This window comes from Athene cunicularia (genome assembly GCF_003259725.1).
Source record: "Athene cunicularia isolate RWA chromosome 1 unlocalized genomic scaffold, athCun1 chr1_part1, whole genome shotgun sequence".
Classification (NCBI taxonomy): domain Eukaryota; kingdom Metazoa; phylum Chordata; class Aves; order Strigiformes; family Strigidae; genus Athene; species Athene cunicularia.
Genome location: NW_020799091.1, coordinates 90313949 through 90339411, shown reverse-complemented (window position 1 = coordinate 90339411; position 25463 = coordinate 90313949). Strand labels below are relative to the sequence as shown.

At 38.1% G+C, this 25463-nt stretch overlaps 1 protein-coding gene across 2 annotated transcripts in view; it reads right to left on the bottom strand.

The window, feature by feature from the left end:
- Nucleotides 1-25463, bottom strand: part of SYTL5 (synaptotagmin like 5) — a 91872-nt gene that overhangs the window by 3859 nt on the left and 62550 nt on the right. Inside the window, exons 7-15 of one of the 2 annotated variants that reach the window (XM_026844362.1) lie at nt 22475-22631; nt 20749-20878; nt 18814-18920; nt 13548-13640; nt 9460-9525; nt 8360-8538; nt 7394-7496; nt 5058-5219; nt 1280-1388 (exon numbers count right to left, since the gene is read on the bottom strand). In XM_026844362.1, coding sequence (XP_026700163.1) covers nt 1280-1388; nt 5058-5219; nt 7394-7496; nt 8360-8538; nt 9460-9525; nt 13548-13640; nt 18814-18920; nt 20749-20878; nt 22475-22631 — 1106 coding nt within the window. The remainder of the gene's footprint in view (nt 1-1279; nt 1389-5057; nt 5220-7393; nt 7497-8359; nt 8539-9459; nt 9526-13547; nt 13641-18813; nt 18921-20748; nt 20879-22474; nt 22632-25463) is intronic. The other variant, XM_026844371.1, reaches the window with a different exon arrangement.

The window sequence follows — 25463 nt, the reverse complement described above, 5'->3', positions numbered from 1 at the left end:
AACTTGACCATGTAATTAGTTAGTCCTTGCTGGACACAACAGACCGCCCTATCCGAGTCTTGTCTGAATCTAAGTATTTATGGATTACTGTGCTGTACACAAAGAACTTCATGTCCTGTAAATCCTACCCTCTTTTCAGAAATCCCTTCCACCACTGATGGCAGCTCTACACCACAAGCAAGGTATAAATGCAAAAGTACACCACATGTATTCCATGTGTAAGGACACAGTGCTCCTTGGATACCGTAGCAAAGGACATGGTGCTCACTGACACACTACTGCTTTTGAACAGCAGCATGAGGACATGTGTGCTTGCTGTTGCAGTGGATTCTAAGAGGCTTATCAGCACGGATCATATGCACTGATTGAGGCTGAAAATGTCAAAAGAAAGATCAGGAGCCATCCTGAAATGTACTAATTTTAAAAAAAGCAGATAGCGTATATCTGGACTTTTCAGACAACAATCATCCTTTAAGAGAGAAAACCTTGGAATTACTGCTAGCAGAGGGAATGTAATCTGTCAAAAAAAAAAAAAAAAAGAAAGAAAAAGAAAAAAGTCTAACACATATATCAAATCCTAATGCTAGCAAGCAATATTGTCACTAAGACAGTGATATACCTATGTCTGGTATATCCATGTACACTCAGGTGCTACCCAGTCATTGCTTTCACTTCAGATGATTGCTGTTTTTCATGCTACTACAATGCAGAGTTAGTAACTACTTTCCCCTATTCGTTATTGATTAAAATAATGGCTTATCCTAAAGAATTCAAATAATGTTTGACAAGACTGGATTATAGCAGTAATACAGTAAAACTGAGCAGAGGTGAAGCAGTGTGAAAAAAGAGTGAAAGTAAAGAGATAAGTAAGTTTAAGGACAATTAAGCATAAAGAACTAAGTCTATTACTTTGATCATCTATATACTCTTCATAACTAGATGAACAAAGAACCCACAAACTACAATGCAGACAATTTATTTCTGCGTGGCTGTCCTTGATCATGTTATCTAACATCTGAATTTTTTTAAAATTAGGGTCACAGCCATACATCAACACCTGACTGCACACTCCTCTTCCCTTCTTTCTCCTTAAGTTCAATGTAAGAAAAGAGGATGGAGCAGGAGAAACATACTTACAGTTCAAAATTTCCACAGCTAAAAACAACTAGTACATTTAAGTATGATTTCAATCTTCACTAATACCATTACTTCACCCTAGGTGCAGATTTTTAACACTCAGAGGGATGTTATCACACACTGCCATTAATGTTTGCTTTACCTTGAAACTGCCCTAGAGGAAGCATTAGGTTTCTGTCTGGGGGAATGTAACGTAAAACAACTGTCAGTTCTCCTTTATATTGAAGTCCAACATCTGTTGCAACCTCCACCTGAAAAGAAACAAACAAACAATACAGAAATCCAGCTAAAGTTAATCATTCACCTTCTTTTGATTTCAATTTTGTTGTACCAATATAGTGTTCGAAACACTTCTTAGACATATCAAGACATACCAGCCCACTTTCAGATAATTAGACATTCCAGATCGAATGCTATCACATTTTTAGAAAACTTTATGAGCTAGGGAATGCTAGCTCTCAGAAGAATAAAGCCACATGACATTAGACACTGTTCAGTGAACATAACAAAGTAGAGAGATATCTAGCATATGAGTAAGTGAAGCAAACAAAAAGAAAAAACCCTCAGTTTTCTTTCTGAACATACACACTGTAGCTAATTTAAACTGATATTCAGCCCTTATTTCCCCCAGTCAGGAATTTAAACCATAATTGGTTTAGTATACTTTAGAGGAGTCACTCCTGAGTCTCTCTTGGAATGGAGTTGTGGGGAACCAAGGCAAGTGAAGAGAGCAGAGTCCAGCTCTGAAATAGAAAAAAATCCTTGAAAACTTATTCCCAGTGTCATTTTCTACACAGCTACTATTTCTGCATCTTTTTTTTATTTTATACGTTTCACTCTTGTCCAAACAGAATGTATTCAGTGCTCCGCAGAGCATCCTTGCTAAAAGAACATTAGGCCTTCACTGACGTATGCTGAGCTTCCATTCGCGTTGTAAGAAGTTGGCAACTACATTTTAAAACAGTAGATGCAACACAGAGAGAACATGTGCCAGTTCAAACTGACTGCTAGAAAAATAAGGTGCAGTGAAAAAAAGATGACTTGCATATTTACATTAGACATCAAGTCTATGAAAAATTCAGGTATATGCTAACCGTGATTGGTGATGTCCACTAATGGAGGTGGGACTACTCAGATGCTCACATTTCTCTACATGCTTCAGTACCTAGGTTTGGGTACAAATCAACAAATCTTCCTGATCTCTCAACGGGGACAAAGCACATGTACAAAGAGAGAGGGCCCTTGAGTGCTGACACACACGCCAAGGTACCACACAAGCCTTTAAAGAACATATAGACCAATGTCTGATCAGTGACAGTATTTCTCTGAAATGCATTCAGCTTGTTTCCTGACTCCCCAGGAAGGTCAAAATTCTATTATCAAGAGAAAACAGAAACAAAAAACCTCACCAGAAATACATATGGTGATACGCACAGAGTCAGCACTGCCTTCATATCACAGACTCCAGACTAAGGCACTAACTGTGTTTAGTGGGGCTAAGTCTGTATGCCAGGATGCAACAGGGAACAAAGCAATTCTGGTGATAACAACATGGCCCTTTTGAGACTCTGAAGCACTTTTACAGCAACACAGATATTTCTGCACTGACTCTCAGAAAAAGGGTCCTGTCTCCACCACTGTCTGAAGTCAGTTGCTACAACAGAGGACAGAAGAAAACCTGTAGTAAATGGTTGTGGTATAATTTGCACAACATCCAAATCTTGCCAGCAAGGCAGCTCACTTACGGTCTAAACTATGCAAGTTTAGGATCAAGTGTCCCATAAAGGCAGCAAGGATTATTTTTTCTGTTCTACTGGTAGACAAGTGATGGTACAAGTTCTTACGTCAGCAACAAATTTGTCAACCTCCCCCCCCAAACCCACATATAACATGGCTCTAGACTCTGACCCCTCTTTAACCACAGAACTTTTTTATCTTCTTTTTCTGATTTAACCACACTCTTTAAAAACAGACATTCAATGCTCACAGAAGAAACAGGTCTTAAAGTCTCCAACTCTTTCACTAAAGCAGCAAAATTACTCATAATAGAACAAATAAAGCGCTGTAATAAAACCCAAGAAATGTTTCACTGCCATTCCTGCCTCTATCAGGCAGATCATATGGAAGAACAGCATGGAATCTGCATGTGTATTAACCTGTGCTTTTTTTTAAAATTCAAAATGCAATAATTTATTTATTTTTTTTTTAAATATTTCCTGTATGATCAAAAATCTTAGCAGTATTTTAAGTTTAGAGACTTTATAACAATTTAGGAAGCAGACAAGACCAATTCTCTTTGCTTTCTTTGGTAAAAAAGAACTAATTTTAAAATCTTTTCATGGGTTTGGAAATAATCTGGCAACACCTTCCAGCTGGAATAAATGAAACGCTTAGCGCCTCATTACTTTTTTCCTGAGCAGGAGAGCTTCATGACCGTCCCTGTTAGAATTAAAAGGAACCACACACACACAAATCCCCAAAGATTGAAATGAGATGACAAAGAGACTACTGCATGATAAGAAGTTCAATTTCAAACCAACTCTGCATACAAACTGCAAGCAAAACAAATACTAGATGTCTATCTTATTGTTGTAGACCGATGGGTACTAAATAAGGGCAACATCTGACACCAGCCAGATGTCTCTAGGACAGAGATGTAGTACACATTTCTTCTACTTCAAGAGCAGACCCAACAGAATTTACTTACACGAAGCAAGCTTGTGAGGAGGATGGTTTAACCCTGGCCTGGCCACAGCGCTGATTGAAAAACGTTTGCCATCATTAGTCACATTCTCTTCCCGGTCAAACTTTGTCTGGACCATGAAGGAAGAGCTGGTGGTCACCCTTACTAACAAAGCTGAACTAGGAAACTGGGAATGATCTTCCTTGTCACTTACAAAGCTTGAGATGTGTAAGTGGTCAAAGAAAAGATCAATTTCCTTATGTATCTTCTGACAAATTATATACTAAAGTGTAAATCTGTGACACTTTAGCTGTAAGCCTCACAAAGGGCTAGACCTAGAAATTAATTATACAACAATCAGATCCATCTCCCACCTGAGAGAAAGGCATAAATCAAACACTCCCCCTCCTAAAACCCTGAATGTAACACCATGCCCTTAAAAAATAATGAACACAGGGTAAACAAGTAATCTGAGTCTATCTCCACATCACTTGCAACAAAACATTGGATTTTTCTACAGCAAGAAAAATACACTTTCTGAAATGGCAATCTAAACCACTGGAATTTCTCAGGAGTCTGGCTGCTGCAGGAGCGAGAAAGGCAAAAGCTTTTAATCCTCTAGTTTACAATAGCTCTTCGAATCTCTTCCAAAAATAAACACCTCTGCCAAAGCAGGAGGTGCCCTAGAGACAGAAGTTATCCTATCCTTAGCTAAGTATAATGCAAGTCCTGTTTCACAGACCAGATTTGCCTTCTGAGAAGCCTTATCTTGCACCTGCCTAATTAAGGCAAATGAAAGACTAAGAAGTCATTTTGCCACAGCTGAAAAGTGTGAAGCACTTCGAACTGAAACAAAAAATATCTATTTCTTTGATAAACTGTTAAGGGTTAAGTAGGAGGGTATGGTAGAGAAGTCCTTTGGTTTACATGCTGATTTTAAAACCCAATCAATTTCTTTACTAGGTCATTCCTCCACTGCAGTTTATTACAAGATGAACTTACACTTTTTTAAAAGGTGGGGGTTTCTTTTTTGTTTTTAAGTAGCCAATCACATGTAAAGTTTTCATGAAGGCTTTAAAACCAGTATGTTTTGATGGAATAAAGAACATAGATATTATTTTTATTACCATAGTAGACACTCAAAGTCACCGTTTTATAAACATGTTCCAAAGGAAAAATAACTAAGTATTGCTAAATTTGCATTGCAACGCTTTCACCGGCCCCTGGAAACCCTTACCTTGGGCTGCAGCACAAACCACTCATCGCCCTGATTTTCGAAGTTCCAGGAATCTAATGGAATTTCCACCTCCCCAAGGAAGCTGTTGTGTCCAAATCTGTCATAGTGCCAGACAGAAAGCTGTAGGGTCCTAGTTTCTAGCTGTGTGTGACTGATGACATACTACCAACAGAAAAAAAAAGAGAAAAAGAAACTCTCAGAATAAGCATAAATAATAGTTTCCATGGAGCCTTTTACAGCTCTAGCTCAATTTCGCGAAGCCCACAGCAGCTAACAAAAGAAGCATGAAAGAGATTTGTTTTCTTTGTAAACAAGACTTTTCTAGCTAGAAAGTTCATGATGTTAAGGCTAAACCTCTCTTCTTTGCAGTATGCATCCAATGGTAAGATCATGATTGAGTTTCTTCTGAGTTATTTACTGGGTACTTATGACTATAACGTAAACTATAACACTTAAAACTGTGATCATGTGAATTCCTTATATGTTTATGTAAAAGAAGCAGATCAACATCAAAATTTAGTTTGTAAGAAGAAACCCCCCTGGTTCCTTTCATCTGTAAAGAGAATCTGCTGTATACTATTTTCTAGAAATGTTATCCTCCTCTCCTTTTCAACTGTTATCTTTGTAACTTACGAAAAATTGTTCTGAAAACAAGTAAAACTGCATCTGCAAAGCATTCACCAAGTGTCTGAGTCTTAGTAACCACTGTTGGTTTTGAAAGCTATTAAAAAACTCCTCTGAAGAAACATCATATTCTAGCAAATACACAGAAAATTAAAAACATCTGGAATTCTAGCTCTGCAAACTCTGCTTTTAGCAAAAGGCCCATTAATTCCCTGAAATTCACCCTTCTCCTAGTGTTAGCTGAGGAGACCCAGATGTCTCCTTTTTTGCATCAAGAATGTCTGAACACAGACACATACTCTCCAAAAGCTGAAGCAGTCAAGTCAGTTGGTGAGCCACACAAGTAGGGTATTCATCTATAGATTTGTCTACGATGCCTAAACCTAGATGGCAACAGTTCCACTGTGAGATGTCATATTTAGCAACAACAGAATATAACTCGAAGAGAGAAGATAGAGATTTAATTATTCTTCTTTTCTAACAGTAGTAACAGTTGGGATGAACAGATGTAACACTTACCTACTCACAATTCAAGCAAGCCCTCTTTGTTACAATTCACATTTTTAGCAAGCTGCTAGGTCCTGTCTTCACTAACTTCCCTACTAGCAAACATGTTTAGTGCTATGTTCCTTGCTAAATAGAGTCTAACACACCCCCCTCCACCCCCCAGTTCAGCAAATTTTAACTTTACTATAAACCATTTAAAAATAAGGCTCTACAAGAGACTCTCCCTTGGCAAGCAGTCTGGTCAGATCAAGCATGTATGTCTGCAAAATGGTTTTGTAGCCAGGTTAAGCCAAGTATACTGGCCAGAGAACATCTATTAGCCTCTATTACAAGAAACATTTAAACCATCACCGAAATTGTGGGGGAAAAAAAAAAACACAAAAAAAACAGGAGAAACTAAAGAGTTTCTGGCTTTGTGACAGCCAGATGGGATAACTCTTGTGAATCGACAAGGAATGGGGAATCACCAGGAGCCTTGTGGTCCAGGTGCCAGACAGGCAGTGAACGGGGCAGAAACTCTGCCCTTCCCACCTGCACCACAGAGCCAAGGAGGTATGAATAAGCAGGTCGTGTGGACCTCAGAATAGTTCAGCCTCTGTAGTGGATGTGGGTAAAAGGCAAGGAAGGAAGAGGCTGGGCGCTCTGCTCCACTAGCCCTCAAGGAAGCAATCAGTCGTCTTTTGCAACAGAAGATTAACTTCATCACAGCTTTTTAGGAAGGCAGGTAGTGAAGCCGATGTTGGCATTTTCTTATCAAAGTCAGTTCTGCTTTAAAAGTAAATTAAAGCCTCCAGACAAATTCAGATTTTACTGCAAAAGGTTATTTTCTCTTCAAAAATCACTTGGATGGGAAATTTTAATCTAGCTCTATTTCAGCATCAGTTGCTAACTTAAGGTTTACAAAATCTTTAAGGTGCTTTTAACATCTGTGAGCTCAGGCTAGGCAGGAACATCAGCAGTTTTGAAATAGATCTATGGAAACTAATAGAAATTTTACCTATATAGAGCTCAACCAGACAAAAACGCTTCCTCAGTGCTGGACCAGAAATTACAACTCATAGGCTTACTAGACAGTTTTGCTTAAATACATTCATTTTGAGGCATCTCTTCCAAATTCTAATCCTCATATTGGAACATTTACAGAAAATGCCTGTGAACACAATCTGAACATTCATCACAGCCTGAGAGAGAGACAGTGTTCTCACCTTCAGTGTTTCATTAAAATCTGGATTCGTGCAGTTAGTTTTAATTTTGGTCTTGCGCTTACTTTGGCGGGACTTATCAGGCAGAAGGTATGTTTTGACATACCTGCAGATCAAGTAGTAAATTATTAGCAAGGAGTAGAAATGGCCAGTTTGAGCAAAGACTTGACATGGCTGCAAACATACAAGGAAATTAATTTTTGCAGTCTAAACAATATACACATGTAACAGAGAATATGTGAAACATGGAAAGGTGCAGCCTTTATCTACAAACACAGCAATACTATTCAGATAGGATCAGAATAAAAAAATAGCAGAGCTAAATCAATTTACTCATCCTCAGAAATGCTGAAAGCTTTCCTAACACTTTCCTTTTTCTAGTATACAGTTACCAACTGGTTACATATGAAAACACATACACTGAAAATACAAGAAAATTAAAAACATCATACCTTGCATATGATAGGATTACACACGATTAGACACTAATTATTAATTCCTGATGAGAAAATATGCATATTATACTGAAAACTATAATGAGAAGCCCAGAAAACATGGTCCGTACAAGTGAATCAATAGACACGTGAAACCAAAGTTATCTCTAACCCTCCCTCCCTCCAACACATCACTCCTCTCATATAATTTCGTTTTGATTCTAGAAGTAAGAAAATGGTTCATCCTCTCCATTCCTTCATACTGTCTGCCCTTTTGCAGAGATTGCTGTCAAACAGGTTGAAAATTTAAGTAAAATTATTTCCCCAGAACTGGCACATGTTGGCCTAAAAAACATCTTGAAAATGCATCTCCCACAGGGAATCCAAAACCAACCATCATCAAAACACTGGCTTGTGGCAACTAGATCCTATGAGTTCTCAAGTTCCTATCACAATGCCAGGCTACATCACTGCGTGTGATGCAGTGGAGGACAGCCCTAGCAGAGACTAAAAGGAAATTCTTCTCTGTGCTTACGGATCAGTCCTTTGCTTCTTCTCATCTGCAATGGCCAGGTTTCTGCAACTTTTTACCAGGATGCTGAGGGCACCTGTTTTGTAGCTGTAGTTGATGTTGAGAAGGATTTCGCCGCTGACCTTCACGTTGCCATAGTCACCAGTTTCACTATATACACTCAGCATGCTGTTTATACTAGTCTGGAGGGGGAGAGAAAAAGGACTTAGAGGCTTAAACAAAGTACTTATTTCCAGAATCTGCTTTTTTCTTACAGTCACAGCCTTGCAATATTGACACACTTGTTAGGACTTGCTATGAAAACAGACATATCAGAGAACAGAAATACCACTTGCTCATATTTGACATAAAAGGGAATAAGAACTATAATTAATAATAACTTAAATGTCTAGACAGTTGATGTTTTTCCATGCAAGACTCAAAGCTATTTATAAATATGACTAAATCTAAATGACCACTATTTAATTCATGCATGAACAGAAGAGCAGACAGGCTACACAAATTGTAAGCTCACATAAGTTCCAAGTAATAATTAAAAAAAAAATCACCTTTCTGGTTCAATTGTCCACCTAATTTTTACTGACAGAACCATTAGAATAAGTTATAAGGATGCTCCCCATAATGGAGCTGGTATAAAAGCATGTTTGTTTAAAGCAACACCCACCTCTCATTAGTAATTCTGAAAGAATGAGTAAAATTCCACAACCACCATTTCAGAAACATTCCTAAAGCCAAAAAAGTTTTGCAAAAATCCCACAGAATTTACCACTGCAGTGTAATATATCACCCCTCAGTCTCTTTTTTCACTCATACCATACAGAGTATTGCTGTGAGGATTTTTGCTTCAAAATATTACAAGTAGGAAAGAACTAAATATTTTTAAAGAAAACCAAAGCAATATGCACACTGTCAGAACCAAAGGCATTCAAGAAGTCTGGTGCACATTTTCTTTTGAGTCATTGAGCAAGACTGCTCAAAAAACATATATAGCCATCTAAGTCCTAACACATAGGAACGCTGCAAGACACACAAGTATAGTCTTCAACACAAAGGGACAAGAGAGAAACCTCAAAAGTAAGCTAAGCAGAGGATTCAGAACTCACAGTATCACCGTCTGTTTCAGGCACATTTAAATACGTCCATTTTCTGTCAGAGCCTTCTGGGGAGTTCTTTAAAGAAGGCAGTGCCAAAGATCAAGAGAAAAAAGCATTAGATAGCTGCAATAAGAAAAAATAATCGCAGTGATAAATCTTTACCTATACAGACAGGTAAAGGAAGTTTGTATTGCAAAGCCGTAGCAAGCAAGAAAAAGGTATCACACCAAGTCAGAGAAAATCTGTTTTCTATATACTTCAAGTACTGAAGGACACATGGCTCAAGGTAATTAAATAGAAATGAAGTATCCGCAGTACCAAAATAAATTAATTACATTTTAGAATTTGGATTGGATTTGTCCTCATTTATGTCTGCATGAAGTTAATTCTCACTTAAACTAGTCAAAAGCTAAGTATTCATGTATTTACATGATTGGCACTTTTGTAAGAAATTGCAGTTTCTCTGTGGAGTTTGTAAGAAGAGATAAAAGTGCACACATATGTCTAAAAATTTTGGGGAAAAAATACAGTAATTGAACATTGGGTAATATTCAATTAAAAATTCAATTGGGAAAGTAATTGAACATTTCCCCCCCTCTGCTTGCTAGAGCAATATTCGGAAATCTCATCAACGAGCTCAAGGGAAACTACATCTTGATCTACCTCCTTCCCTATCGGCTGCAGGGAGGAAGGAAGAACACAGTCAAGAGGAAGAACCACACACAAGGAATTGGTCTGTGGCAAAACACAACTCTCCAAGCAGCCTGCCTAAGGCCCCTGCAGCGAAAAAAGATGGAGGGATAAGCCAACCTGTGTCAATATGGTAAACAGCAGCAGACATGAAAAACCCGAACAAACAATCATTATCCATAAAGTTAATTATATACATCATGTAGGAATAATAAAGAGGAAAAAAGGGTGCCTTTTTGTATTTCTGAAGGCTGCCTTGATCCTTTGTTTAAAAAAAAAAAATAAAAAAAAATGCTTGTCCTTTTATTCCTTTTTTCAATTGGCTGAAATTCCATAAACAGGACTGGTTAAAATTACTGAAGAATTAGCAACACACACTGACAAACATGTCATACCTACTCCTATTCCTAATATGCCTCGAGATAAATTCCAGCCTTTACCATTTATGCATTTCCACTTCTAGCATATATGAAAATGGGTATCCTTGAACCCTGTTAGTGAACAGTCCCAGTATGTGCTACAAAATGCTTAAACTATCTCTGTAACAGAAAAATAACAATTTGTGTGCCCCCTTTAGAAAACAAACAAGGTTATACCCACACGAGGAGGTAGATGAGTTGTTCTGTACTGAATCCAAATATTCTTTTTCATGATCTTTAGGGAAGTGGGCAGCAAGCGATAAAGGATTGGGAAAAAAACCCCACAGAAAGTCCTAAACAAATAGATGACCTCCGACCCTAGAATTTATACAAACACAATTTCTGAATTGCTTACAAACCACAAACAAAATAACAGAAATTCAGTAGAAGTATTTGATATACTTGACTTTTTTCCCCACAGATTCTGTTCTGTGGTGTTTACACTGGAGGTTACATATACTAAATGTAACATCCTTAAGAAAGCTACGCATTTTCCAGTTTCATAAGCAGTAAACAACGACCAGATACAGAGGATGTGAAGCCTCATTTTAGTACCTCACTAAGAATTCTGTTTGTTTTGCATCATATCTTATCACTGCAGTAAGGCACTGGAACAATTCAGTTTCACTGATGTGATGGATCCTGACAACATCACATTAATATGGTTAGTAGAGGAATCAGTGAAGGATGCAAGGAAGAGTAAATACACATTTCATGTATTAGCTTTGGGAAAATACAAAGAAAAGTACCCTAATGCTGAGATTACAGTTCCTGTTCAGTGTCACTTTCTATTTCTGGTTTTGATCACACATATTACAGGTAGATTTCAAGTATATTTAGTCTCTGAGATATTTCCTCCTTACATCAAATGCTTATCGTCAGAGTACTCATACTGTACTTTAAATTCTCATATTTGAAAAAAGGGGGAAAAAAAAAAAAAAAAAAGAAAAACCATGCAGTTAGAGCCTATTGTTCATTAGTAATGTTATTTCAACGTGACTTAATAGTACACAGTCATTTGACAGATGAGTCCATGAAAAAAATCCATACAGTGCAGAAGGCTCAAAGGCTCACAACAAGCAGAGTAAAGGCAAAAAAAAAGAGAGAGGGGGAATGTAAGTAACTAGTAACACACACTTAAGGGGAATAAAAAGAAAGAACCTGTAAAATTGACCTGCTCTTGCAGGGAGAATCAGTTTGCCAGTTGCAACTTCGCCATTAACATAGCATGCAGCGACATTAAAAATCATGTCATGGTGAATACAGAAACATGAGAGCATTGAGATGTGAGACTATCTTAAACCTACAGCACTGGAAAAGTTGTGCTTTACTTAAGAAAAAGGTCAAAGCAAAATCTATAGCAAAAGACAAAACTCAATGCACCTACAATGCCTACAGCATACACAGAGGGAAGGCTCTCTAAATGCAGTTCCTCAATTAGTGGCTGAAACGGAGAAAGCACTTAAGCACCTGCAACTCTCATATCAATATTCAGAGGAAATAAAAATGATTCTGTCTATAAAATCTATGGGACCAGAAAGCATTGGAGACAATGAGTCACAGCCAACCTCAGGCAAGCGGGTCTAAATAAGACCAGTGTCAACAGGCTACATTTGCTAAAGTCAGATTTGGTGTGAAGTGTGACACAAAACGAAAGGGAAAAGGGCCTGCACAGATGGTCAGATCTAAGATACCAAAAATGTTCTGTGATGGCAATTTTCTCAGCCCTTTCTCCTCCACGGGTAAGTGAAACTTGGATTCAGCCAACTCCATCTCTTTGGGATCAAGAAGTTAAGTGGGCATTCCCTGGGCCCTGCTTGCCTGGGGACTAACGGGGATGCAGTCTAGAAAGGACAGTTCATTGTTATTGTTGCGGATCAAATTTTCTCTTCCCTTTTAGCATACAGACTTCTCACCTCTCCATCCTCTTCAATGGTCTCATACTCCACCTGCAGTTTGTTGCAGTTTTTTGATACCCTATATGCTGACCAGAGGTATTCTGAGGCACAAGTCATGAAGAAGAGTGGCCCGAGATGACTCCTCAACTTTTCTGAAGATGCTGTCAGTTGCCTACATCTTAAGCGTCAGATCCCAAAAATGAGGCACACATCAGGTAGTCATAAACCAGACATGTTAAATGCTACTTTTATAATCCATTTTCTTTCCCAGTGAATAACAGACTGCATCAATGAACAGCATAAGGCTTGTTATACCAATTCTGTTGCATTACAAGCACCTGACAACCTGAAAATGCAGCTATCCTTTTAAAACCAACTTTAATTTGCAACAGTTAGACAACTGCAAGACTCACACTTCTGATTTACAGTACATAGTCTGTGGGTATGACAAGAAACAAAAGGATGTAACAGAAAAATACTACAATTATTGCAGAAGGTATAAAAGTTGTCACTGACCAAAATCCCCAAGTATCTCCCTCCTCACTGTAAAGACAAATACTTTTCAGATGTGGGCGGCACAGCAATCATATCATGAAGAACGGAGGAAGCTGGGTTGAGGGACAGACAATGATGCTACAGAAGTGGTATGTATTCAAACACACAGGCAAGTATTTGTGTCCCAAGAACGTCAACAATCAGAAAGTGGTTTGAGATGGAAGATCCCAGAATAGACCTGTTCTATTCATTACAAGTAAAGTAAGTGCTCCTCTGCAAAGCTGAGCAGTCATGTACTACAAACACCTATGGTTTGCCTTCCCCACATGTCAGCTTGTTAGTAACCTGAGCATGTGAGGAAATCTGCTGATGAGTATGCAAAATGGTTTTCTTGTTCCACATGCTGCAGATAACAGCATTTTAGCTTTGAATAGCAATAAAAATATAACAGAAGAACCATCTAAATGTTAAAGGATGTTTCTCAAGTGCTGGATGAAATATGATCTGCTTCTAAGCGGTGCAAAGTTATACTTTTTAGAAGAACAATGGTCTTTTCTGGAAGGAAAAAGCATATATTTTCTACTCAGGATCTTACTGTTGATAATCCACTTGTCAAATGTCCATGTTTCCTTGAATAACGAGAGGCCACTATGTCATCAATATCTTCTTCTGTTTCATCCATATAATCCTAAATGACAAACAGGTATTTTAGTCATCATGTTCTGGTATGTGTTTGGTCAACCTCTGTCACTTAGTTTTGTTTCATATATTTTACATTTCAGGAACATGGTGCAGGATGTATTCAAAATTCTAATCTCTAGAAAAATTTTGAGTTACATTTTCCACATCTTTTCATAGGCACATAGCATAGGGGAAAAGACACTGTTATGGTTTCAGGGCTCAATTTCTTAAGAACTAAAAAAACTTGATACACATACTTCATATTTTATTCTGGAGGCCATCAACTGTGCACATAAACAAAACCCACTTCCATGCCTACCAACAACCCCATGTGAACTAACTTACTCTGCTTACTACTACATGCATTCAGGAATTCAGGTTTGGAAACCTTAGAGGGACATGGTGAGAATTTTTCAAATCTTAACAAAAGAAATGAGAGAATTAAGGTCCAATACCAGGGCCCAGAGATTGTTGATACTGGTTTACCTGAAGACATTTGTAGCCAGAAGCCATTAGACGACTGATTTCTTGGTTACAGTCCTGGTCCCATGTTTTTACAGGACACATTTTTTACCATCCAGTAATCTACTTTTCCAATGACTATCCATATTTATATCAGTCACACACAAATGGAAAGGCACACAATTTTCATTACACTTGCACCCTTTCATGCTGAATTGGTGACAGACGACGATTTTGTGAACAGGACATTATTAATACAGACCCATTTTCTAAGAGGAAGTGCTGAAAGCCCCAAGTTGTTGTCAAACTACACACTTGTCCTGTCATCATACACAATATATTTGAAGGGTAAGCCAATAACCCAGTTGATGTGCATTTTTTAAAAATAATAAAATTCCAGTATTATTTTAATAATTTAAAAAATGGGAGGGAAAGTCAGTAATTGCATAGCTTTACATATATCCTTGAGTTTCAGTAAGCAAGACTGAACTGTAACATCTTTAGTTTTTACTTTTTAAACACAGCAATAAAGTAAAATCTAAAAAGAAACTTAAAATCCGGTTGATGGACCTAATAGGACTGTTAACTTTAAGTAAAAGTTACAGAACAAAACTGCAACAGACAGCTATCATCCTATTAAGTGTAGCTTGGAAATTTCAAGAATTTTATTAATGTATTAGGTGTTAATGTATTTTGAAAGACTCTGCTTTTAGCTTTAATGGAAGTCAATGGAATGTTGACTTGGAAATGGAAGTTCAATTTCTTTCTATCTGCTCTGCAGCTATAAAAATCTCACGTGGTGATCTACCTCACTCTCTATTGCTTAGTTGCTCTTACTATCTTAAACTAAGCAGAGAAGTACTGTATTCACATTCAGGAGTCTCAAAGATTTCTATGCTAATCAGGAAAAACAGAAAAGAGAAGAAATGCTGCTGGAGAGCTGAACTGTCACAGTTTATGTAAAGATCTGAAGATCATTTGTCATTAGTATGCATAAACCTAGATGTTACACCTCTTCTCTCTTGCTCCAGTGACTGAACTGAAATAAAACCAGCTGAAAGTGATGCAAAATTTTCTATTACTACTTTCCAACTGTAACTGCATATTTAATATTGAGCAGAGGGAAATGAGGACAAGCCATCAATCTATCTGGGACCAAAACTTACGTAATGAAGTAAACATTCCTCTTAACTTCAGGTTCTTAAAAATGAGCGTCCTTTGCTGGTCTTTTTCTAATCTGTTCAGGGCACTGTTACCACCCCACAGAAAAGAAAGTCATAAATATTTTATACTCTAAGAAAAAAGTACATGGAGACCTAGGCAAAACAGAGTACACTATTTCAAGGAGAAAGAGCTGAATCCTTCAAAAGTAAACACAAAAATATAACTAAAATAAAAACAAAAAAACCCCACCCCATCCTTCACTTCTACTCTCCACACTAACTTCAGAATTCAGGTGATGTACTCAAGTTTAAAACTTGGCACAAGAATACACAGTTTTCTTTCTTGTCCATTCAACAGGAAGAAGGAAATTTGGTAACACATGCAAAACACTTTCTTTACACTGTTGTACACATACCTGTGGACTTTAAAATAAACAGTGCTACATTTGTATTGCTGAATAATTAAATACAGGACAAAAAAAAAAAAAAAAGGCAACATCTTCAGGCTAGGGTGTTTCAGGTCTAGACTCTTAAGTATTAGCCATGCTTTACAAAGTCCTAACAACAGCTAGCCAACTACCAATTTTTGTCTGCAAGCAGATAGCTAAACTAAAAAAAAATGGATAACATTTAACCTATGCTCTTAATTCATTTTGCACCACAATGATTATGTTTCTCAGGAGGTGTTACAGAACTGCAAGTACATAATTGGTTAGTGTTATTAGCTTATTAAAGTTAGAGCTAGTAGGACATTAATCTCACGGTCTCCAGTGGGGGTTATAAAATGAACATTATCCAATTAACTCCTAATAAAGCAGCTGAGCATGCAATGAACACTACTTGGTCAGGAATTCAACACACACCTCTCAAGGTGCTCACACTTGAACACAACACTAGATTTAACTGGCTTCCCATACACCTTGATAGATATGTACTACACTATGTAGGTTTCTGGGGGTTGTCCCTTTTCATTATCAAGAGCAATGTTAAGTTAGAAAAGCAAAATACCCAATTTTAAAGCTGATCTCTCTGTATAATGGGTTTTCCTGGTAAAGCTGGGACCAAAGAGTCTAAAAGCCTTTTCTCACCCTTTCAGCAAATAATTTCCAGCAATCTGTGTATCCTGTCGACATGTGGCATCTCCCACACCACTGCTGTCAGCTCCCATCACCCAGACATGAAACTGAAGGACTTCAGCTAGCTCCACCAGCCGCCCAGGAGAAAAGGAGGTATAACCTTTCTCAGGCTGGAGGAGTTATCTTTATCAGGTATCTTTCTTTTTGCCTCTTATATTGAGCACAAATAAACAAAACTCCAGTAGGAATACAACTTTTATCTCAAAACACTGCATCCATAATGAATATGAAGGACTCATATTATATTTAGCCAGATGAACAGGAGCAGTGTGCCCAGGGGGCCAAGAAGGCCAATGGCATCCTGGCTTGTGTCAGCAATAGCGTGGCCAGCAGGGACAGGGAAGGGATCTGACCCCTGTACTCGGCACTGGTGAGGCCACACCTCGATTCCTGTGTTCAGTTTTGGGCCCCTCACTACAAAAAGGACATTGAATGACTCGAGCGTGTCCAGAGAAGGGCAACGAAGCTGGTGCAGGGTCTGGAGCACAGGTCGTACGAGGAGCGGCTGAGGGAACTGGGGGTGTTTAGTCTGGAGAAGATGAGGCTGAGGGGAGACCTCATCGCCCTCTACAGCTACCTGAAGGGAGGGTGCAGAGAGCTGGGGATGAGCCTCTTTAACCAAGTAACAAGTGATAGGACAAGAGGGAATGGACTCAAGTTGCACCAGGGAAGGCTTAGACCAGATGTCAGGAAGCATTTCTTTCCAGAAGGCATTGTTAGGCGTTGGAATGGGCTGCCCAGAGAGGTGGTGGAGTCCCCATCCCTGGAGGCATTTAAGAGTCGGGTCAACACAGCGCTGAGGGATCTGGTGTAGTTGGGAACTGTCAGTGTGAGATTAATGGTTGGACTGGATGATCTTCCGGGTCCTTTCCAACCTAATTGATTCTATGACTCCTGTGAGTCAAACTACTCTGAAAAATGTGGTAACACTGAAGTTGATGAATGCAATCAATTTTATTAAGACTCAGGAAGCACAGACATAGGTAACATCGGAGATCTCTGCGCACTGTTATGAATGAAGTTTAAAGGGCAATTAGCACTCTCACAGATCCCAGAGCAACTAAATCAAAGTTATGCCACAAGAAAGGTCTCCTGCGTTAGCAAAGAAGCTAGAGAGTTGCTGAGAAGCATTATCTGAAATTTCATTCAGAGTCAGCAAGAAAGAAAAAAAGAAAAAAGCAACCCTTTGAATAAGAGGAAGACAAAAATCACAGAACAGAAAACCACTCTGAACTTGGCATCTCTGGCACCTGCCTTACAGAAATCCCTAAGTGATACCTACTGCACCCTGTACAATTAGAGTAGAAAACTGATACAAAATATTTAAAGTTCGTATTTTGTTATTTTATGCTTTCCTCCTGAAATATTTTCCATCTTCTTAATATGAACACATCCTTTTTCTTTACTACATTAAAAATAAACCACTTATTTTTGAAGTTTTTCTTCCACAGAAATCTGACACAAGGGCTTTTTTTTGTTTTCTTAAAGATTAACCCAAACAAAGCAATGCTGCAGGCAAATTCCCTGCGTGCTTACAATCCAAGAAACAGATGGGAATTCCAACACGTTGTCTTCTGCCAAGCCACAAGTATCAAATGCTACAAGAAGGGGAACCCTCTCCCATGGCCAACGCTCTTCTGAAAAGAGCAGATGGTAGGGAAGGACTGTGACAATAGACAAAATACATAAACCATAATGCACGCGGTTGTGGGGTGTTTTAAGCTACAAGCACACATTTGAAAACTTCAGAACAAACTATGATTAGATGAGGAACTATTTAAATAACTTTTTTTCCCTCCTCATGCATATTTTACCAAGCTTAGAAATTCTTTTGCAGCATTGATGCACATCTACAGCATATATTTTGGATATGTGCATAAGAGGAGAGGGAAGTTGTGAATCACTTCAGGAACAGCAGTCCTTAGGATACCTAGAAAAAGGCATGGAGATGTATGGGAGAAAACACTGAACAGGAAGAACAAGCAAACAACAGTGACAGAACAGAAAGCTGGGACGTCATTTGCTAAAAATATATTTATGGGGAAAATCAAAACCAGACAAAGATTAAATCCTGTATAGTATTTATCAGCATCCAAATTAAAATCTAAAAAAGTGTGAATTATCAGAACTTTGGAGCATGTGTAATATAGTACCTGAAATTTATTTTCAGGCCAGATTTCTTTCACTTGTAAACTCAAAAACCAGTAAATCAATAACAAACTATAACCATAACTATTCACTAGATTCATTCTATAGCAAACATACTCAGAAGATGAAGCTGTTTAAAAACTCATTAATTATCCCTGAAGTCATGTTCTGCATTACTTATATTTTACATAGATATACATAGAGTGCTGATTTTGTAAGTCTGAACAAACAGGATTTCTATCAGATAAACATTTACATATTTATAACTCACCAGTTCCTGATCTAAGGCACTAGGTACAGATTTGCTTCTTATACTCAGAGTATCCTCATTTCCTTCAGAGAAAGATTCACTCACATCTATCTCAGATCGGCTACGATCTGGAAAATAAAAACAATTAACGTTTGCTATAATTTGTACAAAAATATTCCATTTCATCTTCCACACTTTAATAAAGTGTTGGCTCAAACCTAATTGTTTTTTAAGGAAAAACCACTAAAACAATATTTTAGGTATCTGTCACAAGCTTTATGACAGCTGAACATCAATATGATAAATGGAAAAGTATGATTTCTGATGCTGTTCAGCCTTCTGGCCAATACTTTTACCCCTGTCCTATTTATCTACTCTAATTGTGTCCTGGTGGATGATACCATAAATCAAGCTTTTGACTTTCTCTTATAGGCCTATCAGCCTGGAATATTGCAAAACTTGCAGTCCAAGTGCTCACAGTGATTATCACATCTCCCATCCCCACCAAACTTTCTCCAGCATCTGCTTCAGAATTAAGCAACTAGGGATACAGATGGATACATAAAGCACTTCTGCCATTACTGGTGTTCCCTGTGCAGAAAAGAGGAGGAATTGAACAAGTCTTGAGACCTGCACAAGTTTCTTTCAGTCCTACAGGTGTCTCATCCACTCTACAGGCATAAGACGTTAGGTCTTGGAGAAAGATTATCTTAGTCCTCCCCATACAAATCTTTTGTGTGACTGTTCAATGTACTGAGAAAGAAAGAGGGGGACGAGAGTATTTTTAGATCCTGAGAGCAAGAATCTGGAAAGTTTTTAACTGTTTATCTTCTACCTGAGCTACAGCTGATGCGACAGGAAAGGCCACTCTCCTGAGCTTAATGTCCTTTGAGATACTCCAACAACGAGACAACAAAAACTCTGAGGCCTGTTGGCAGATTGCCTGCAATTTTGCTCAGCATCATGTGCTTTGGTAACACCAGGCCAGTTCTTTCCTACTAAGAAAACCTTTATTTTATAAGGTAGCAGAAACAGGAGAATTTTCACTCCATAAAGAAGTAGCAGTCTATAACACCTCTGCCTGAAGTTACACTGTACAATATTCTCAAAGAAACTCATGCTTTCAAGTTGAAAAAAATCTAGGGTGAAGAATGTTATCTCCTTTGATTAGCTCTGTGGGATACCCCACTAGGTTTCTGCTTTGGGCTAAATTCAGCTGAAATAAAGTCAGCTCTGCTGTGTTTCAGAGAAAAACCTATAAATATGAACATACTCAGCCCTGTAAGAAGCCAACTGAGTATCCAGGAGAAGCAGAAGAGTGCAGGGTACTCCTGCATCCTATTTCAGATAGAAAAAGGAGGATCTCCACCTACTCGTGCAGAGTGGCTCTGACAGCACCTTCCTGCGCAAGCCTCTTTTACCTAACAGCCTCCAACAAAATGAGGTAAATTACAGAAGAATTGACTGGTTCAGTGCATCACGTATGAAAATGAAATTACATGAAGTCTGTAAGAGACTTGTTCTCTGACAGCTCACTGTTTCCTAAATTTGCTTCTGGGCGAAGTGAGTGTGAAATGTAATGGTAGCAGCACAATAGTATTTTATACAGATTGCAGATAGGTAGTATTTTATTGACCACACAGAGAATGATTTGACAGTGTGTAATTATGAATGAGATCTTGTAACAATTCTAAGAGCATATGTTTCACCTAATACTAACATTGTGCCAACATTACTGGGGTTAGGATTATCATTTTTTCAAATGTAAAACTTGCAAAATGGTATCAACTTGGTTAGTAAAAGGGAAAAATTTTCAGAGTGAATATGAACAAACTTATGAAAGTTACATCTCATCTTTCAACATGCTTTAAAAGCAAAAGGAGCAGAGTCACAAGAATAGGAATAATCCTGTAATGATAAGGGCTGGCAGAAAGAAGGAAAAGACTTAATACTTGCCTGATGACAAAGATACCCTAGAAACTGCAATGGAAGGTGTTCCAGATGCTTTCCTACAGTGCTTCTTTACTAAATCTTCAGGTATGCTTTCACTTGCTGGAAGAATCATGCCATTTTCTAAGCCAGTGTCCTGCCCAATAAGAAAAATACACACCCCATAGTTACAGAAAGTGAGCTTATTCACTATCAGTCTACAAAAGCGTCATTTCTATTAGCTCCAGAACTCCAAAGCTACTTTAGCATCCAGTCTATTACTGAATATATTTAGATTACAATCTAATTTGCTTTGCTTAGCACAGAACATGCATAAAACCTGTACAAATATGCAATTCACGCATACATTCTGAATTAGCAACTGAAGAATCAGAGCAATGCATCAGGAGTGAGAGGAGGGAAGTGAAACATTCAAATATATTAAAAGCTCACTTAGCTTGGAAATTAAAAAGAGAAAAAAACAAGAAAGAAAAAGAGAAAAGATAAAGCCCATTGTTTATATACCAGCATAATGATTTCAGTTAGGGTAAAACCAAATGGACTTGAACTAATTAAACGATGCCAGTATAACCCCTTAAATAAAACAAACATGCCTGATATCATTAAAGCTTTTTGCCTTCCTGTAAAGGAATAGTTAATGACATAACTCCATCTAAATTAAATGGACTGGCCTTTTTCAAATCTAATGCACTTGAAATCAAGTCAGTCTGTATGCCAACAATAATAGAAATAAAACAACAATTTATTTACAGCCCTTGAGACTGCCCTTCACAGATAGTAACTTATTTTTTATTAGGAAAGACAAATATTAGAGGCAGTAGTTGGAAGTTAGGAAAAAAATGATGTGTTCAATAGGGCTCTGATCCAAAATGCTCATCTACTTTTTTCAAAACATTAATTCATAGTCAGAGGTAATGCCTCTGACTATGAATTTCACTTTCCTTGTACACTTAAGTCAGGACAACTTGGAATAACTTCCTAGTACAATCCTGATTTCTTAAGAGTGACTGAAATGAATTCAGGATGGGCATCTTAGTGCAGAGCCAGGAGGTGCTGCTTGACAAACAGGCAGGCTGTCTGGGAACAAACAGTGTCTGCTTCTGGCTAGATGAGCCACATCTTTCTGCTTATTACAAACCAGCCAAGGTGGCTAGCTCAGACATGGCCACCTACATCCCAACAGGCCTAACAGTAGGTAAGAGGAATCCCACCTTTCATTTTGATAAAGCACATAGCACACATTTTGTGTTATGCCATAATTTCTGCAGAGCCCAGTGCCCACATCCAGAAAAAACATAAAATCAGTATGGCCTGATCTTCTGCAAGTGCTGAGCTTGCAAAGTTTCCCTTAGAAGTCAGTGGGAGCATGTTGGACCCTGCACGTCTGAGTCACATCCTGAGTTCACAGTATTTACTCAAGGCCCTCAAGTGCCAAAAAAGCTTACTCCCACCCCTTGCACTTCATAGTTCAGAATCTGTAACTCATTATGTAATGCTGGACATTAACAGCAGTTTTTAGACAAAAGAAAAATGTCTGCCAAACCAAAAACTGCATCACTGATAGAGCATGACAAATTCTGTTCCAGTAGAGATCTTCACTGGTCCCAGCTAAATTACGGAAGAAACAAAATCTTTGGTCAGGCTTGTCCTTTCTGGGCTACAAATTGATCTAACAGGGCAGATACCAGCCAAGTCATTGTGTTTGGTGTCGGCTCTACATCACTGTACTTACCCCGTTATAACCTGCAGTCATACCGCACATGCTGAGTGCTGGAAACCTCGGGAGAGAAGGTATGGAAACATTGCCTCTGTTTAGAGGACCTGAAGCCCCTTTCAGATGGCCTGCAGTGGCCTCTGCATCACTGTGGTTCAGCGAAAGAGTGCTCCCTCTGGGATGAAGAGAAGAGTATTGAAGCATTATTTCTCTGAGCAAACCAAGGCAACCCGCTTAGCAAATCACTGCAAGAAAACAGCCATGGTAACAGTTTACTAGAATAACATTGACCTGGATGAACTGTGTGATCCACTGCAAGGAAGCGGTCACCTCGAAAAAAAAAACCCACAGGCAAAGGTGAATTACAATTTCTTTAAACATCCAAGTAATACAAGTATTTTCAGCACTTCTCCCAGAACTGCAAATAGCCCAAATGGGCGGCTCTTGTGCAGGCTTCATCCACAGTCATGTCACACTGTATTTGCATACCAACAATAGATGCAATGACTTGTGTAAACTACAGTGACAGTTCTGGCCACTTCTGCAGCCAATGTTAATGCCAGCACTACCTCCAGAAGGTCTAAAATCCTTGGCTATCTGCTCTCCATCCTCTCACAACTTGCTCACTGTCCTATTTATATTGCAGTAATGACTCCTGACCCAAACTGGTTGATTCTGTCAACCAGCTTGGAAAGCAAGGAAAGCGGGACAAGTCTTTTTTGTCAGATTCTTGTTAGTACAAGTGATAAAAAAGCATCTGTGATCACCATATCAGAGTCCAATTGCTGTCTAATACCAAAACAGGCAGAAATTTTTCCATGGGACACTTTCTGTTAGAGAACACTGATTAGTCCAAATAAACATTGAGGGTTAGAAAGGGTAAGCTGCTGCACTTTTTTGACCTCTTGAAACAATTAATTTTAAAATGTATTTCAGCACATTCCCCATTCAAGATTTATTTTAATTTGAAATTTGATTTGCAGTAAAAATACAAGTTTTTAGCTGATCTACTCTTCTTTCTACAGTTCAAACTTTTACATTTTTCTTCAAAATTTAGAGAAATCTCAAAATGTCTTGCAGGACACTAACAGTCCTGCATACACTCCTAATTATTACTTAAAAAAAAAAAATACTGGTAAATAGTAGTTGATGAAGGAATTGCATCTTTTTCATATGGAAAATACAATGTCAGAGGACAACTGTATTGCAAATTTCCTGAAGAAAATTTTTGGAACTTACAGTATACTTTCAGCCAGAAGAGGTTTACTTAATAAATATTTCAGATTTGTAGGCAACTTTACTGCACTGGACAACAGCTGAATTTCAACTTCACTTGGTTTAGGCTGTCATATCATGTTTAGAGTAATTGCGGTAAAAGTATTTTCTACCACAATGGAAATTTTTATTATAATTACGGTTGAACTGAGAAAAAGTATGCTGGAACAGAACAGCTCCTGTTTAACCACTACATTAACTAGTGAGCACAGGCTCTGAATCCACATTGGTAGGTCCACCAGGACTGTCTATAAATGTTGTGCAACCACTATGTTTTTGTCTTTTAGTGAGCATATGGCAACCTTTTTAACAATCACTATCCAATTTCGTATATTGACAACAGCAGATAATGCATAGTAAACATGCTCTTTGTGTGTGCCCTTCACATACAGGCACTGCTACTTTTTAATTTGATGAGCTAGTGATCAACAAATCCCAATAAATGTGCTTTAATTGATTTTTAGTCCTATCTATTTACATAAAGATGCATCTTTGGTGCTGCAATGTCAAAAAAATCAAAGTTACTGGCTGTCATCTGTATTTTATCAATGCCATTGGACACAGATGCACACACCTCAACTTCCAAACCTGCCAGTGTATGGAAAGCAGCCAATATGTTGAAAATCTGAGTTTTATGGCATGTCACACCACTTTTGGTGGATCATTGTGACTTTCTGTCACAAAAGTTGTTGTTACAGATTTTTTTTTTTTCCTGTGTAAACTAATGTAAATCAAGAGAAGTATTTAGAAGTAATAGTGGGCTGGGACAAAAGACTTGTAACATGTTTTCAAGTTCTGCAGGAGTTACCAGTCAGATTGAGCACTTGCACCTGCTAAACAGACCTTATTTCAGTCCGCTGTTAGAGAGATGTTCAACACATTTTATACACACATTAAGTAGACAATAAAAGAAAAATGTTGTTATAAGGCGACTATACCAGGCATTTCCATGTGGTAGACAAGACCTCAGTACAACAGGGTAATGTGCCTGTGTAGATGAGCCTGGAATTCCTATACTATTTTTCCTAGAAGTACCCTGATACAGCCTCCCAGCCCATTCAGCTGCAAAATCAATAAACATTTTTGGAGTAGAAATAAACCAGTTGAAGAGATGAACTCATGGCCTGGGACTCCCTGTTACCAGCTCAGTACATCTTCCCTTAAACAGAAATATTTAGAAAGAATAAAATTTCTCTCTCTGTTTCCCTGCTGATAGATTAAATACTACCAATTCGGCAATGCAGCTTAGAAGATGAGGGCAATATGCAGGAAAATCCAGGACAGCTACAGTGTCACAAGATATTATGTTCTTTTAATTTGAAACTCAAAACAGTTATGGAGCATAGCCTGGCAAGCTTTGCTGTTATTTTTAATAATTACTACTCAGCTCTATAAATTAGCAATAGATGAAATACAGCAAGCATCCTCAGATACCTAATTAAATATTTAACCATGCATGTACAAGACAGGAATTTTCATCCCTCTACTAAGAAATATAAACTGCTCCTCAATCCTTCCACAAACTAGTATTTAGAATGTACCATATATTCCATAGACAGTAAAATAATTCAGCCCTGATACCACAAGCATCTCCTGGCAACAGAACTGGGTTACTATGTATTTTGACACAGGACACTGATTTGGCCAGGAAAGGATGAGGTGACGGGTATAGAAGGAAGTTGCCATAATGACTTGATAACCCTAATTTAATAAATCCCACACCCTGGCTCTG